This window comes from Apus apus, chromosome 6, assembly GCF_020740795.1.
Source record: "Apus apus isolate bApuApu2 chromosome 6, bApuApu2.pri.cur, whole genome shotgun sequence".
NCBI classification, from domain to species: domain Eukaryota; kingdom Metazoa; phylum Chordata; class Aves; order Apodiformes; family Apodidae; genus Apus; species Apus apus.
The window spans coordinates 5614041-5632874 of record NC_067287.1 but is presented as its reverse complement, the minus strand read 5'-3'; the positions used below and the strand labels follow the sequence as shown (position 1 = coordinate 5632874).

Here is an 18834-nt window from a genome sequence, read left to right as displayed (position 1 = left end):
GCTACCATCACAGCAACCATCCTTTGATGGTTGAACCTACAGTGCAATGGGGAAATAACTACAGTAACCTACTATTTGAATTATGGGAGGCTATTGAGAAATACTCTTGTATCAGCACCATCTTCACAAGTTACACAGGATACATGAAAAATATTTATTCTATAAAACTGCTCATACTGGAGGGGTGAGATTTAGCTCTAACTATGAAATCAGAATATTTATTAAAATATATTATGAAAAATAACACAGAATCTTAGTAGGAATCACATGGAGAGCACTGCTGTTGTTCAGGGAATTGCACTAAACAATTGTGTATAGCTGTTTATATCATTTCAATGAAACATAAGGAAATGAGATTAGAATTCCACATTTCTAGTACACACAAAAATAAACTAAATAAGCTGGCAGAATTTAGGTCTAAAATAAAAATCTTTAGCAAAAAAACAAGTTCTTATGATTTTCCAAAGACCATTATTCGACCATTATTGAAAATCTTTTATATACTGACAGATCAAAGCCTGCACTCTCTGTGAATCTGACAGAGACCAAGGAAAAGAGAATAGTATTGCAAAGAGAAGTTTTTTTTTTAAAAAAAACACGTAACAACCCTCTTCCTAAGATCTATAAAGCATTACATTTGATTTGGACTCCACCAAAAAAACTGAGTCCTAGCTTCTCAGGCACTTACGACATTCCTCAGGCTCGTCAGAGCCATCTCCACAGTCATCAACAGTGTCACATTTCCACCAAAATGGAATGCACTTGTCAGTCTTGCAACGGAACTGGGAAAGGAGAGAAAGAAGGAAGAACAGCTTGAATATGAATACTTATTTCTTTCATTTTAAAGACAAGCAGTACAGTTTGTGAAAAATTAGATTCACTGCTCAAGTCACGGTTCCATTAACCAACTCTGGCTGTTAATTTTATAAAAATTGTTTTTAAAATATTCTTTTTTGGGGAAGTTTTGCACTGAGACTGTCACTGATGCAAATCAATGTAGTTTCAATGATGTTGCTACACTGACTTACAGTGCCCCTGCTACGAACCACTCATCGCATTTGCTGCATGATTTGATCTTGTTCATATCAACCACTTCAGTTCTTAAACACTCTTTGAAGGCTGTTGAAGCAGACCTAATATCCTGTACCAGATAAACCAAAACACCCACAGTTAAAGAAAGGCCTTAACGTGCAGGGTTGTACTTGTATAGCATATTGCTTATACCGTGTGAACTAAATGAGAAAATCTGAACCCAGGCCTTTAATCTTTCAAAAGGATTAAATATTTGTGCAAAAAAAAAAAAAAATCCTTTGTAAGATGTTGGCAGTGCCTTTACTCTGAGCTCAGGTAACATTGTACCTTTGTTCTGACTGAAAGACGAATGCAAAGAAAAGGGTAGAAATTACTTGATGCAATCTTCTAGGGCTACACCTAAAACCAGAGATTTTTTTTTATGTGGCTCATGCTAGGGAGAAAACTCTAGATAGATTATCAGCAACTTTAAAGAAATGTTGTGTTTCCTACCTGGTGTCTGTATCAGCACAGAAAGAAAGGAAACCAAGAGGTTTAGAAGAGCAAGGCATTTTCTGTGACTAGGCATAATTTTTTAATTTCTTCACATTTAAAAAAAAAAATCCATTGATTATTCAGTAAAGCTGTATTTAAAATGTATGTTTAATTGGATGCATTAGCTCAGCTTTATCTTTTCTGCCAAGAAATGTCAGGGTTTTGGGGCCATTTATGAAGTAGAACCTACAGCTGAAGGGACCTCTTTCTTGCACTCTACTGAGGGAGATGCTGTGTAACAAGTTGGGTTTGAAAGGCAGCTATTCTGAACTGTTCAACTGCTTCACAAAGGCAGGCATCTTGGAGCAGCTCATCAGAAGGCCTCCAAATACAGAAGACAAACACACAGACACTTCTCATGCTTAGTATTTTCTATTTGCTAACTTAGCCTCCCTGCTGCTTAACCATTTTTTAACGTGCCAGCCGTGCTCTGTGAATCACAAAGGTCTTCAGGCTGTTAAAATTACATTAAAAATGTAACTCCAGGAAATGGGTGGTAGCTTAACTCTCTGATGTTGTTATGCTCTGCAGGAAAATGCTTATGTTCCCTTCTAAACTGGGGAGCTAGACCCTATGAAAAACTGGGGGTCAAAGTCATATGGTTCTGCCTGGAATGGCCTTGAACAACCTGAGTTTAAGTGTTCTGGAGTCTGATGCATTTTGTATTAGACCATTTCCCATCTCAGATGAGCCAGCAAAAGGCAGCTGTAAGTCTGCAGGTGTGTAAAACCAGCCTACCAGCCATCCAACTACTTTTTTTCAGAAATGGTTAACAGTGGATGTATGTGTTGTCAAGTGCATGACAGGAACAGCTAAGATTTAACAGCATAATCTGAAAATCTTAAGAAGCAAAGTGTATTTTGCCACTGATCTCTACATTTGATGCCATCAGACTGATGAACAGTAAAGAGATTTCAAAATTGGAAGAAAATTACTAATACCCAGTGTCAGCTTGTAACTGTCTGTCTGAAGCAGCTTCTATTTAGCCCTGCTCTCCCTCCTATGGAATCCAAAACTGATAAAATATTGCCACTGGAGGATCCAAGATGTGATGCTATCTTTCAATTCAGACTACCTATGAGTTAGAAAGGAACAGAGCCACTCAATCAACTGTTAGCATACAGATTCACAGGGAAATAAGCTTCCAGTGCCATCTAAAGAAAATTTCAATAATGAAAAATGCTGGGGTTTTTAACCTGACAAATTTGAGAAGTGAGGGAGGAAAACAAGTAAGAAATTCCTCATTTTACAAGTGTTTAACACTTTCTTTTTGTTCATCTCTTAATGCAAAGTAACAAGCAAACAATCCAAACAGCAAAGAAATTGCAAACAAGAGTAAAATCACACCACTACCTTAAGGAACAGAGGAAGACAGTAGGAAGGTTTCTTAAGTAATACTATTACTTGAATGAAACTTTACATCATTTATTGAGATGACCACTGTTCCCTAAAAATTAAGAGGAAAAGCTTTTCCTTAATGACTACAGACAAAACTCGTCAAGATGTAGAATGTTGGAAGAGGTCATTAGCACACATATAACAAAATTGGACTACTAGAAAACTGGAGTACTAGCAAGATTTTAAAGTCCATATGAACCATTATTATCACCCAACAGTACAAAGATGTTTATCAAAATGGTTCTCTTACCAGAAATCAGTATGTTCTAGTTCCTCTACCTCATACTTTAAGAAAAAGTAACCAAATATTTATTTAATGTACTAGAGAACCCACTTCCCACAAATAATTCAATGTTTTAACTGATGCAATTGTTAATTGCATATTCTACCATTTCCATTTGAGCTCCTGGATTGTTTTTAATGTAACCCTACCTAGCTAACTGGACTGAGCTTATTTTCTTGTATTAATGGAAAGTCCATTCATGCATTAATATTTCCAAATGATTAATACATACACTTTGTATTTTTATGTTTCACATTTTATTAAAAAATGTTTTTTCTAAACACTTTTTACAGGTTTAGTTGCTATATTTGTATTTGTTCTAGTGACTGGCAAAAACATTTCAAAGAGAACAAGTTCTGCAATCCCTGGAAAGAAAGCATTTGCAAGTCTATTTTCAACTAATAAATAGCCTTGAAGATGAAATGTTTTAAATGCACCCATGAGTTACCTAGTCTTCAGTTCCTTTGACTAATGCTTCCCCATTTCACGGGCACCAACACTGATTACTTAAAAGCAGGTGGAAACACAGTAAAATATAATTCCCACATGCCCTTCCCCTCATGGGTGTGCACTGACCTGACTGGCAGTGCAGTTTGATAAGCACGTCTTGTTATCTGCAGCAAGGTAGAAGTTGGTGGGACAGGCACAAGTATACATCTTGTCAGGGGCTAGAAGGCATAAATGACTGCAGCCACCGTTGTTTACACTGCACAGATGTTTAGACACTGTGGACAAAACAGGAAAAGAGTATCAGAGGCTATTATTTCAGTATACTTCAGGGTACCTGCTTTATAGATGAAGAAAAAAGTATTACACAAACTATTGTTACAATGGAACATCTCAAATCAAAAACCCATAAGAGGCACCCTTTTCCTTTTGCCTTTAAGGTAGTCTTCTATTTGTAAAAATTAATTAGCACTGTGGATGTAGATCCAATAGTGAAAGAATGAAAGGAAGAAAAAAGCACTACTTTTTTTTTTTTTTTCTTTTTTAATAATGAGACAAAAAAATATTAGCTTATCTAGGTCAAGTGCCAAACTGCATTAAGCTACAATTCAAACACGAGGACACAAGACCAGACACATTCATGACATCTTCATTCTCTGACATTGCCTCAGTCCAATGAGTTTCTAAGTAACAGTATTATTCTGTATTAACACTCTTAATTTTCAATTAATAAGGTTAAATGTTTTCCTAACACACTATTCCCATCTTGATAACTGGTAATTCATACTGTAACACAGCTCAACATTTCTGTACTTGCAGTCAGTATCTGGGTTACTTCTGAAGCACCCAAACTGGTATCTCACCAATGAACAAGATATACTGCATGTAATACCAGATATACTTACAACATTAATCACAGATTTATGCTTCAAAATGCTAATTTGAAAACTTACACAATTTGAAACAAACCAGAAATAAAACAGAAATAAAAATAAATCACTGCAGATAAATGAGCTTCCATGAGCTCAGCAACTGGCTACTAAGTGAAACACACCAATGTGCTGTAGAGAAAGCATAGGCAGAATAATTACCATCAGGTTGCCTGTAAGAATGATACACCTGGATGTCTGTTATGGTATGCCATGAGTTAATCAGTGATAGCCTGTCTGATCCAGAGGTTTTGTGGGCACGGCTGAGTGATTTGGTTTTCCCATCTGTCCAGTAGATGTAGTCTTCAAACAATGTTAGTGCAATCACCCCTGGAATATCTTGATTAGGGACTGTAAGAAGAGATGCTAAGATTAATGTTCACCCTTGGAAGTCTGCCAGTTAAAATACTCCATACTGCATGAACTGACAGACACAACTGCTCTATAATGTCTTCTGAATAACTGTCATGACAGTGTGTCAAGCCTAGAGGGTTCCTTATTACCAGGTACAATAAAGATGGATGGGATATGAGCTCCACTTGCTTAGAATTACTTGGCCCAGGCAGTGTTAAGACAATGAAAGCATTTCAGTTAACAAAAATCACCTCCAGATTATAAACCCATTACATGGTAAGGTTTAAAGTAGTATGTAACACAAATACAACTTAACTTATTCTTTACAGAAGACCAATATTCATTTGCTGTCTTAAGGGAGTAAAGTTTATCAGAAAACACTCACAATGTATTATACACATCTCCAGAAGCACTGCATTTAACTCCTTCTAAGGCAATTAATTCTATTTTATTTTGAAAAAATACACTGACTAGAGAAGACAGGAAAAAACCCACAGTTTTTCATTGAAACAAACAGCAGTAACAGGGTTTATTGCTTATTCATAGCATAACCAACCATACAATTCAAAAAATAAATAAATACACAAAGTGAGGATACTAGCCCATTGCCACAATATTACAAGATTATGAATCATTTATTCATCATTTTAAAAAGGATGGGAGGACAAAAGGGAGAAAAAGCTTTGGAACATCCTGTATTCTTACTGTGTACTCTTTAATTTTAAACTGTTTTTTTGTGGCAAACAGAACTCCACTTGTTTATTGTTTTGTTTTGTTTTTCTTGCCTTTAAATGCATATAGCTGGCACCATAAACATCACAGCAGAACATCTGACCACAGTTATCAATTTGTAAATCATGATCTTTTATCACTGAGTCACTCTAATTACAGAGAGAGCTGAAAAGGCAGATCAGAGCAGCAGAGTCTGTCATATTTAACCAGTACATCCTTAACACTTTCACCTTTTCTTAAATAAAATCATCTTCATCTTCCTACCTGGAGCGTGATTGGAAATTCTCATATTCCTGCTGGAACTTTCCACAGTTCACTGAAAACTCATGACAGATACTGAGTATATGGAATGACAACTTAGCAAATTCACTTTTGTATCAAACAGCCTTGGTGATAGAGAACTCCAGTGTAGGGTGTGTTGCCTTCTGGTCCAGGAAACCTTGCTTCTTACTTTCCCTTCCTGTATATTTGCATTTACCATAGCAGTCATAACCAAATAACAGCATGGCATTCTTCTGAAAAGCTTCATAAAATTTCTGACACATTAGTCAAAATGCCAAGAAATCTTATTTTTGGTACTTGTTATGTAGGCAACCCACATAATATAGTAAACCCAAGAAGAGCTCTAATAATTTCCCTTATTTGCAGAATCATTGTGAGAAGGGTGTCTGTAACCTAGAAGTGAACCACTCCCCATGGCAATTGCTGCTATCCTTTCCTGAGGGAGGAAGGAAAGAAGTCAAGTTCCACCTCTTCCAGTTGTTCCACCAAAGTAACAAACCAAGTACAACAAAACAAGAATAGAGAAGTTATAAATACATATTTCCATTATGCTGATTCTTTTCCCTCTTTCTCCCCATTTTCTCACCACTGAATTTATCAGAATAAATTTCAGGAAAAACCTCCTAGACTCAGGAAAAGACCCAAAAGCTAGAGCAGGTTTTGTCTGTCCAGCAGAAGACTGACAGGCATCATCATCTAGTGAGATCAACTATCTGCACGTAAATTTTATCCAGATTCTGCTCTGTCATGAGTTAAATAATTCCCTTGGTGAGGAAAAAGACTTGCAGACTAGAGAATTGTACCCAGCTTCCCCTTAAATGTAGTATGGAGCCAGGGGATGCAATGTCTGGCACTGCAAACAGTGACATGAACCCTGCACCCTGTCATTATCTTTTTTTTTTAATGTTCTTTTGCTTAACGTGGGTGATTTTCTGTGGATCTGCTTGAGAAATTACTCAAGGTCTGCATACATCTTGGGGAATGACAAATTCAACTGTATCCTGTTTCAGAAAAGGCATGTATCTCTAATTTTAATTCTTAAAATTTAATTATCTTTAAAATGTTTTAGCATAATTATTAATTGGAAATACTAATTGTAATATCCTATGCTTGCCACTAGATTACTGTAATTAATGAAGGGAGCACAGAATTTATATGTTCATGTCATTTGGAAAAAAGGAAATTATAATTCTGAATTATTTCAAAATTATTCATTTGTCAGGATCTCTGTATGGTCTGTAAAAAAACACCTTTTGGTTCAAATCAGTATCCAATATTTCAGCATATCCCTGAAAAACTGGACTCATTCTGACTTCCTCTGTTACCACTCTCCCCAGTGAGCTACATCACTGAATTTAAATCATTTAACTGCTTTTTTGGTGCTATTATATTCACCGTGGGATTCTGAATACATCTGGGCACAATTCCCTGTGCCATCTTTATAAACAAAGACTTAGGTATATTGAACTCAGTACTTTTCACTGTAGGCAGATAATAAGCATTTGCTATTTAAAGTTTTCTTGTAACCTTTAAGTCATATGATTGTGCCACTGTACAAATATTAAAAAGCAAGCAAGAATTTTAGATACATCTGCAAAAGATAAAAATATTTATAAAATAAGAATTAATAATAGTTACATAAGTGTAAAAATATTATAAACATTCATCTAAGCTGGCCATAAAACTCCATGTATTTTATTCTGGTTGGTACATCTGTAAAGACTGAGAGAAATTTCTGAAAAACAAGCTCATTCCGATTAACTTCACTGTTTGAGGAATAGTCCTATCATAGTTGAATATTATTTTTCTTTAACTTTTAGTATGTTGCAAAGAATGAAATATCAGAACTGTTGACATGTAATAGATTATAAAATCTACAGTTCACATCAACTGTGACTGACCAAAATCGAACACAGAACCATGAGGAAATGTTTACATCTTATTTTCTGACAGGACAGTAAAATAGTTATTCATGCTCTTTATTATTTGCCTTTGAGGACATCAGTGTTTCAAGCTTTCCAAAATTTCAGCTGGTGACAGCTATTGATTTATCATAAATGCATGCAGTAGAAGAAACACCCACTTTCTCCAGTCTTTCCTTTAACTTAGCTGCATTTCTGAGCTACCTCTTCATAAGTGACACTCATGAGTTACATGTTGCAATACTAATTAGTAACCTCACAGCACATTCATTAGTAACCTCACAGCACACATTACAGTGTGAATCAGTTTTCAACAAGGAAAGAAAGATTATTCCTCTCCTTTCTTTGGCAAGCACTGAACAACTTAGAAAGTCAAAGTAAAGCCAGGTTAGTCATGACTGATATGTGGCTCTATTTCCCCTTCATCACCTATTTGGAAACATTTAATCAAGATGTTACATTACACCACCATAAGGGTCAGATCTCTACCAGCAAATACATGGGAAATATTTAAATAGTCATATTTTAACACACAGCCATGAGAACAGCTATGACTTGCTATTAATTACTGTCCAGATTGCCTATGTATTCAATACATTTTTTTTTCCTTTTAAGATTTCTCATAAAAATTTTACCCTATAGTCTCTAGGACAGCTTCAAAAATTGGGTTGACATAAACTCAGATCCAATATATATCTCAAAACACTCAGGAAGAATAACTGATAAACTTTTCTTTACTCTCAGATGATAAAATCTCAAGAGAAAATTTACATTGGGGATCAACTCTTCAGAAAAAGGGCTACATTAGTTTGCATTCCACTCCAAAACTCTTGGTTTCCTGAACTTCATTAAAATGCAAATAAAAATAAAAAGGCTACTGACATCTTGAAGCAATTGGAACCAGTGATAAATATCTTAGGAAGAATGAAGAATATTTAAGAATTATTTAAGAATATTCTTATATTAAAAATATAAGAAACTGTATCAAGGAAGAACATTTAATAACAGCCATTTTATCTACAAAAATGAAATAAACTTGGAAATTGCTGATCCTCTCTGTTGCTAAAACAATTGGCCCCTACTGTCCTCTTTTGAACTCCCTTACAACCATTTCTGTCTCATTTTACTTGTAACCTCTTCCAGACACAGGCAATATTTTTTTTTATTTCTCTATAGGACTTACTCCGGGTGATTGCTCCTTTTGAAAAAGGATTTGAAGTGCTAAGACAATGAAATTAACCAGAATGACAAGATTTTGTCTATTAAGCTTGTGAAAAAGTATCTAACTTTAATAGATGTAATTAAATTGGTTACATTAAAACACTATTAAAAAACCCCAAAACAAACAGATGAGACATTTTATAATCACTATTACTTTGACTCAACTGACACTTTGGTTAAAAAAACAAACTGGTAAAACTCAATGAATAGAAAAAAAATACTTTTAAGATAATATATACATTAATCACAGCAAATGAGGCCATTTTTCACAGGAAAAAATAATCACTTTTAGGATGATATAACTGAAATTTTTATAAACATGTGCATGCATACTTATTTCTTTCTGCAAATATAATATATACTTGCCAAATCTATACCAGGTTAAGTATGAAGGATACAAGTCCTAGCATTAAGTGGTAAGATATTTTGCAAGACAAAAAATGTAACCGAAATAGCAAAAAATCACACAAATATTGTTATACATCTCAAAGCTGTTATCACAAAAGAAGAAGGACAAAATTAAATCTAAACATCTTAAGGCACAACTGTACCTGTGTTATTCAAGCTATTGCATATGGCTTATAATGACCCCACGAGAAGAAATGCTAGATTTGCAAAACTTAGCTGATCAAGTCTACACTGAAATATTTTATTGTCCCACTTAAAATGTTGTATTGCCTTTTTAATCTCACTGTGAGAAGTCTGTGTCAGGTACCCAGCAGTGGTACAGAGCAGCATGCTGTCACTGCAGTGATTAAGTTATTCTCAAACATCACTATTCAAGCAGAATTACTGATAGTGTGATGAGTTACAAAGACTCTCCAATTAATTTTCAATTTTATATACCACTTTCTACCTACAAAGTCCTTACAATTAGCATTTTTAAAAAATTACAGGTGCTAAATATGAAAAAAAGGTTATAACCTCCAAAGCCTCTTGATACTTTAAAAATTGCATACCTGTACACCAACTCTGAAGTCTGTAAACATTAAGAAGCAAATTTTGAATTAAAGATTTTTTCCTACTGGAGATACTTTATGAAAGTTAATTCCAGCTGAAGAGGCCATGTATAAACACTCAATTTATTTAAGGTTCAGCACTTTTCCATCACTTAATTTACTGCTTAATTTTCATGCCCCTGTAAGATGAAGCAATAAAGTGCTCAACTTTTGGTTTTGCAGCACAGAACATCAAAGAACTTGACAGGAGTAATCTCAGCTCCGAGAACCTTCTGTACTTCCTAAACTGGACTATCAGATTCCATTTTTATAGTTTCATTAGACTGAAATGCATATCTTCAAAGAGTGGAATGGGAAAATATTGGGCACCTGTGGGTTTGAAGAGCTCTCAAGGTCAGGAAAACCTGTGTGAAGCAATCAAGTACCCAGAGAACTGCGAAGCTTGTGTCTCCTCTGGGCAGTGGGAACCAAAAGCAGCTGTTAAGTCTGACAAATTCTTAAATGTTGAATTTTTTTTTAAAGCTCAGAGAAGTAAACCAGCTTAGTGCTTAGCCAGATTAGTGCTTCAATGCTTGCTTAATCATTTACTGCACATAACATTTGTGAATGCTGCAGTGCTACATTGGCTAAGCTCTAAAGACAGTTTACATAATCAAGCATTAAACTTCAAATAGATAAGCAAGGTCATTGCTGCCTCCAGCGCCAAGAAGAGCTCCCCAGTACCAGAAGATTTCCAGCCTAGTTAGAGTGTTTTCTAAGTTCTTACTAGGACTCTCTTGACAATTCTAAAAGCCCATTTCTCTATTGAAATGCAGAGGAACGTTAAAGGAGTAAAACAGCAGATGTTTTATTTTCCTGAAAAAGTCTTCAAGATTCATAAGAAAGAAAGAAAAAAAACCAACAACTTGCTACAAAAATTTTAACACTAAGATCTACATTTCCAAAATACATGTGAACTCCCACAGCAAAGAACAAACACTCCTTGATTGAACATATGGGCGTGTTTATAATTAGCCTAAGATTGTTCTGTTTGTCCTCAAGAAGAATGTAGCGCAGAACAAAGAACACTGAAGTCTCCCCTCATGCAAAAATACCTCATTTTGATATATGAGCCACCCATTCTAACAAGATACTTACTTGCTGGTTCTTATGAAACCTCTGTGGCATTTTCTGTTATGCTTTGTCACAGAAAGGTTAAGATCCAAAAAAGATTTCATCAGAAAACACTCACAGCAAGCTAGCTTTATCCTCAAAGGTCACAGAAACAAAACAGTGAATAAAAGTTTAGCTTATGCTGGCTAGTACTTCAGATTGCATTACTCATATGATCCCCATTTCTCCTCTGTTCCATGAGTATTTATTTTATTGTCATCATACCTGTCCCTTTATTCTTCTCCACTTGAGAAAACAAAGGATTGAATAAACTCAACCATCTCTTAGTTAACAACTTCGACAATATCAAGTGTCTTAAAATTACAACAGAAAACAGACCATGAAATCCATGTGAACAATATATCTTCAAGAAACACAGTTATCACAAGATTTGAAACTGATCTCTCTCATTTAAGTGCTTATCAACATACATTACAGTTTCTCACATCACAAAACTAGAAGCGATCGGTTTTACCTCCTCTAAACTCCAACCACTGAACTGCCTGGAGCTTCCCTTATTAAGACAATTAATCTGCAATGGTTAAATTGTATCTTCCAGGTATATTTCTAGTCTTGTCCTGAACCATGAAGACATACAAAATTTATTTGGTAGCTTGTTCCAGCAGAAGAGAGGAGGCAGGGAAAAAATTCTGATTAAAGACAAATTGACCATTATGTAGATTTGCAAAATTCTCAAAGCACCCTTTCAAGCAACTACAGGAATCTTTGACCCATTTCAGACATCAAAAATTCTTACTTCTTTGTCAAATCCACAGAAGCTTTCTGCGATTTGACTTCAGTTTGATAATCACATTTTGAGTGAAGCTCCTGACAACAGATATTGACAAACAGCATTCGCTGAGGAGAAAATCTTCCTCCCATGTATTTAAATACCTCATGATCTTTCTCCCAAAGTTTCTTGTTGCTTGCAAGTTTTATGTATCCTCTGTACTTTCAAAAGCAGCATACCAGGTTTACTCACAGACACTGTCACTTTTGGAGCTTGCCTCAGATATTAAGCCAGTACCAAGGTTTTATAAATTTTCATTAGCAAGTGTATTAATTCAAACACACACTGCTACCTAGTATTTTATATATTTGAATCAAAGGGAAAGATCTTTAGTTATACCATGTGGAATATAAGAATCATAGTGCAAAACTTCTCTTTTAACATTCCATAGAGAAAAGATACTAGGTTTTAATTATCTATCAGGTGAGAAGCAGAACAGAGGGATAATAATGACTTCATTACATAATTATTTCAAAACTGATTATTTTATACATCTACCCAGAAAGCCCCAAATTACATTTGCAATGGTGGTTTCCTTATTGGCTCATGCAGAGCCAACTAATGGGCATTTCCTGCTTTTTCCCAGGTTGGAGAAAAGGCTGCTTTTAACCAGATTCTGACACATGGCACACAGCACATACCCCTTCCAGTTTTCATAGAGAACATCAGTTATGAATATACACTAAAGCCCAGAACTGACAGGGCAGCCTCTTATTGCTGAGTCTGTTCCTAGAGCTTCTGTTTTCATTTTTTCCAAGGACATGTATTACTGGGTGTTTAAAAATTATTCATAACAGAGAATGAATATGAAAAGCCACTTTTAAAGTATTGATTAAAAGGAAAAAAAGTATCAATAAAGGTTGTAACAATGTTTTAAGTTTTTACACAGTTATGCATAACAAAATTATGTGACATAACCTCAAAAAAAAATAGAAAAAACAAAAAAACCCCTAAAAATAAAACAAGATGTTGACCAACCTTTATGTCTGTGAGATCCATCCATGTCAGAAAACTCAATATGATTTTCATCAGCCCAATACAGTCTATGGTTGACATAATCTATTGTAAGAGCCATAGGCCTAGATATCTGTGTTTCAATGACAACTGTTTGACTGGAGCCATCCATACCCACACGGCCAATGTGAGGATACTCACAGCAATCAATCCAGTACAGGTATCTATAAAAGAAAATACAACAGCTGCTTTCTTTAGAGATGCAAAAACACTAACAAAATAATTTATTTTGTTGATCTCAAGAATTAACCAGCAATTATTCTATAATGTTTCCAACTGTCAGGTGGCTTTTTGGATTTTTCTAGACCTGCCTGTAAAGGAGTATGCTAAACATAAAGCATTTGAATAGCAGAGTCCTCAAGTTAGATTTGATTTCATAAAATTTATTATGGACCAGTAAAATTGCATTTGAATTGCTTACTCTTGATAATGTAAAATTGGAAGTATTGCCCAGATTAGACCTCATGAATCTCAAATCCTGCAAAAATGGACTCGCTTCCAAACATATGACATTTACAGTTACTTTTGTTTCTACATGTATTACAAAATCTTGTTTTGTTGTTAACAGTAATATGATGAAAACTGTATTACTTCAAGACGTACTAGTTCCAAAACAGTAGCATAATTTCTCACACAATGGACTTAAAAATGACTACAGCACTGAGACAGACTGTTGGAAAGCAGAGAGGCAATTTTCTCCTCAATATGCTATTTAGCCACAATACAGAGCATGTTCTTACCAAAAAAATAAAATAAAAAATCCTGTTACTTGGTACAGGTATGCATGTTGCTAATGTTTCATATCATTACCTAGAACATCAGGAAAAATCTTTCCAGCTGGGAAGCTGGTATGCCTCCACTTTATAGATTTTGGGTCTCAAAAAGCCAGATGCAGCCAGTATTCTTAATCATAGAATGGTGAAGGTTGGATGGGACCTTAAAGGTCATCAGGTTCCAATCCCCCTGATATAAGCAGGGACACCTCCCACTGGACAAAGCCTCATCCAACCTGGCCTTGAACACCTCCAGGGAGGGGCTTCCACAAGCTCCCTGGGCAACCTGTTCCAGCATCTTACTGCCCTCATGGTGAAGAATTTCTTCTTGATGTCTAACCCAAATCTCCCCTCTTTCAGTTTAAAAACATTGCCCCTTGTCCTATATCACTACCTTCTCTGGTGAAAAGCCCCTCCTCCAGCTTTCCTGGAGCCTCTTCAGGCACTGGAAGGTACTCTAAGGTCTCCCTGGAGCCTTCTCTTCTCCAGGCTGAACAGCCCCAAATCTCTCAGCCTGTCTCCAGAGCAGAGCAACCTGGAATAGTATTTTTGTGCAGAAGAGAATGGTGGCCCTAAGAGCAGCTGCAGGTATCCTGCAGAACACAGGGGCAAAATGTTGGCACTGAGCCTGCTTCAAATAAGCATTAGACAATGGGAATTTTCTCACCTGGCTCCAAGAGAAAAAATTTTTTTTGGAAACATATTACTGTTGTATAGCATCTGCAATATAATGGCTAAATATTGCTCATTTGTGTGAAAAAAACCTACAATATAACTAGTAATATTTCAAACAATAACTCTGACTTTGAAATGCAAACACATTCTTTATTTCAAGCAGTTTTCTATATTAAAATAAACAAATAAATATATCAATTATTAAAAAAAGAAAGCCTGGGAAAGGTAAGTCTGTACACATCATGTGGACTGAGCAGGAGCAAAATAAGTTTATTAACTTCTAAGCGTATATCTAGTCCTTCCTAGAAGACTAGGAGTTCAAACATATGCTAATGGAATGGCTCAAATTATTTTGAAAACCAGTAAAAAAGTGTGCTAAGAAGATAGATCACTTCAGAAAATTAATGAAACAAAACATAAGAATTTCCTCCCATGTAATACGAATGCTGTTACTGAGTAACACTTCTTTAAAAAGATAGGGATTTTGTAAGGATCTGCTTTCCTCCCATTAAAAGGAAACACACACTGAGTAGTAAATATAACAAAACAGCATTGAGAAGAGAAGGCTTTGGGGAGACCTTATTACAATGCTCCAGTACTTAAAGGGTGGCTGCCAAGAAGATGGACACTCCCTGTTTACAAGGAGTCACATGGAAAAGACAAGGGGCAATGGGCACAAGTTGCTCCTGGGGAGATTCCGACTGGGCACAAGAGGTAAATCTTTCACCGTGAGGAAAATTAAGCATTGGAATTGACTCCCAAGGGAAGCGGTAGATTCCCCCACATTGGACAGTTTTAAGTCTCAGCTTGACAGGGTGCTGAGCCATCTCATATAAACTATAGTAGTATCCTAGAAAGGTTGAACCAGAAGATCCTCGAGGCGCCTTCTAACCTGGCATTCTGTGATTATACCAATTTGTTATGTAACAATGATATAAGCAGCACTGGTAATGCATTTTAGACTATGATATCCAGTGTAGCTGAAAGTCAGATAGTAAAAAAAAAAAACAATTAGTGCTTCCTATCTTCTGTTTTAATATAAAATATTTAAATATAAAAATATAATTCTATATGAATTACTGCAAAATAGTTGCTTCATACCCAGCTTGAGGATCTAAGGACAGATCTCTAGGAAACTTCACCCTTTTGTTCACAAGGACAGTAGGGTATAAGCCACTGAGTTTAGACACCTCAATAATTCTCTTCTCAGTATCAGACCAATAGAGATTCTTCCCAATCCAATCGACAGCCAGTGCATTGGGAACAGCTGTATTGTGGACTACCTGGAAAAGCCAAGGTTTCACAAATTATTCATCTAAATACCAGAACAACTATTCAAGAGTTAAAAATACTAGAATATTGAGAGGTTGGATATAAGATACAGTGACACACAACATGTGAAAAATAGGTATTATTCCCTGTTAAACAATGACACATCTGAAGTGATGACACTTCTTAAGTAGCTAAGACAATGTGACTCCTTGTAGTAAGGGAGAATGTAGAATGCCCTGATGTAGTAAATATGTACTTGACTTGTAATAATTTTGTATCTTTCATTTTTCATCTCAAGTCTCTCTTCCTCCCCCCCCCCCTTTACTATTGTGTTTATTTTTCACAGATCAGAATGGAGATGAGGCTTCTCTCCTTGTAGTGTGCCCTCAAACATGTCTGCTTATTAGCTCACCAGTTCCCTCTCAGGTCTATGCTGGCATATATTTTATTTTAATATTACAGTGGTGCCATATGTCATCATGACAGATGGACCATAAGGGCACTCAACTCAGGCAAACAGAAAAAGATTACCTTGTTGGAAAACAAGCATTGTTCTTTTATTTCCAACATTCATGTGACAGAAGATAGAGGACCTTTCTAAGAATTACTCAAATTTCAGCAGTGCTACATTATTAAGGAATAAACTAAGACACAGATGCAATTTAGTGACCTACTGGAAATTCTGCACTTTATTGAGAGACATGTGATATTCCCAAGGTTTTTGATGACTTGAAAAACTCTGAGACTTGAACCAGCACCTCTAGATAGACATGATTACATCTCATCATGATTGTATGACTCAATCTTTCTTGGCTGGGAGTCCTTCATGTTAAATGCTGAATGGCATTTGAATATTCCCAATCATTAGAGTCCAACTTCTTCTAGGCTTAAAAATTCTATTCCTGATAAGGTCTATTGAGACCTATTCTATTCCTGATTAGGTGCTGATTAGTTCTGTGCAAGTAGGCCTTAAGGTAAAAAAATAATAAATCAGAGAGACCAATACTTGAAAATAGTTGAGATTTCTTAAGTACTAATAATGGCTTCCTTACTGCAGTGTACATTCTCGTTCATAGTCATCTTCACCACTAAATATGTGCAGTAGAGTATAAGCTTTACACATAAACCTGATAATCTATAACTGAATGTGTTATTTTTGATTTTATTTACCACTGGGAGATCCTGAAAAGCCTTGAAGATAAGGGACACTGTGAGATACTTCAAAACAATTTCATATTTATGAATATGTAAAAGCACCCTTTCAGGTTATTACATTATTTATGAGTTTATAAAATCTTTTTAAAATTAAATCCAGATATGCACTGGTTTTTTTTGTTGGTTTTTTTTTTTAAATATGAATAAAATATTTTATTTTCTACCAGCCTCACTGTTTTATAAATGTGGAATTGCAGCAACTGCTGCACTGCAACATGGGACATCTCACATAGAAATGGACAGCTCTGCAATCTTAGAGTGTGCTGCAGATACGCTATCGAGAAGCATCAACCAAAGTAATTAGTCTCTCTTCTGATGACTTTTCCCTTGGAGGGTCACTCTAAGTTTATTCCAGTCACTGATGGCATCACTGTGACATTTAATGTACATAATCCAGCTTACTACAGCATTTTCCAGTAACAAATTTCATTTGAATCTACAACACTACACATAAAACACTGTCTTAATTTTCAAACAGATTTATACGACAAGTTGTTGCTTCAATTGTAGAAATATCTCCTCCCTGATCAAATGCAGAAGAAAAATGAGATGCCATTGGGTTTCCCACACCACAAAAGCTAGAGCTGGCATGCTGAAAAGATGCTTTTTTCTAAAAGAGAAATCCTAGGTAATACATCAAACAGTATCACACTAACAGTACATTTATGGTAAATCGTACAACAATATGAAGGAACTAAAATGAGAAAAAAGGTTGTCAACCATTAAAATTGTCTTTCATGACACAAAAGTAACATTTAAACAAGCTTATTGAGAAACTAATTATTTGTAACATCAACTATAAAGTATGTACTATGGTAACCACTCACGTCAACAAGACAGTTATCTTCTCACTGTAGGAGAAGAGCAGGTTCAAAACCATCTAAAGAAGGTGACAGTGCACAAGGTCCCTGGCACCTGACAAGATCCATCTGTGGCTCCTAAGGGAGCCAGCAAATGAAATTGCAATGCCAGCTTCCATCATATTCGAAAAGTCATGGCAGTCTGGTGAAGTTCCCACTGACTGGAATACGGGAAACATAACCCCCATTATCAAAAAGGGAAGGAAAGAAGAACCAGGGAACCACAGGCCAGTCAGTCTCACCTCTGTGCCTGGAAAGATCATGGAGCAGATCCTCCTGAAGGCTCTGCTAAGGCACATGGAAAACATGGAGGTGGTTGGTAGCAAGCACAATGGCTTCACCAAGGGCAAATCATGCCTGACTGATATGGTGGCCTTCTGTGATACAAATATTATTACATTTTATTAGGACTTGTTAGCTCATGCTGTGTTTGCATGCATACATCACAATCTCACAATCTAGCTTGGAAGCATGAAGAAGCATTTCCCAAAACACCAAAAAAATTAATTCTAGTAGTGACATTATTGATACCCACTTACCTTGAGATCACTTCCATTTAAACACATTCTGTTTATGCGACTGCCATTTGGTCTGCTGGAATCAATCCAATAGATGAACTCTTCTCTATAGTCAAAGTCTATTGCAATCACATTGTTCAGCCCCTAAAAACAGGGGGAAAAAAAAGTCCCTGCATTCAAGTGTTTGAATACAAAGTGACAGCATTTGGAATGCAAAATATATGGCATGTAATATTCAAAATGCTTCCTTTTACTGACTATTTTTGAAGTACCTCCCTCATTTTTTTATACACTACTAGTAAAGACATTAAGATAAAAATTGTAAACAGAAATAAACACTGAGTCAAAGAACCATCTCACTTCTCACTTTCACTCACAAAACTAAATGAAGCTTCTGTGGTTTTCATTCCTACCATTAAAATGAACTTTAAGAGTAAATATTTTAACTTTTGTTCAATTTCTATCTTAGTTC

The 18834-nt window shown here is 35.7% G+C and overlaps 1 protein-coding gene across 1 annotated transcript in view; it reads right to left on the bottom strand.

Moving 5' to 3' along the window:
• The window catches only part of LRP1B (LDL receptor related protein 1B), a 398334-nt gene that overhangs the window by 81176 nt on the left and 298324 nt on the right, over positions 1–18834 (bottom strand). Inside the window, exons 56-61 of the mRNA XM_051623744.1 lie at positions 18380–18506; positions 15599–15776; positions 13014–13213; positions 4786–4974; positions 3824–3972; positions 689–782 (exon numbers count right to left, since the gene is read on the bottom strand). Of these exons, the coding sequence (XP_051479704.1) occupies positions 689–782; positions 3824–3972; positions 4786–4974; positions 13014–13213; positions 15599–15776; positions 18380–18506 (937 nt within the window). The remainder of the gene's footprint in view (positions 1–688; positions 783–3823; positions 3973–4785; positions 4975–13013; positions 13214–15598; positions 15777–18379; positions 18507–18834) is intronic.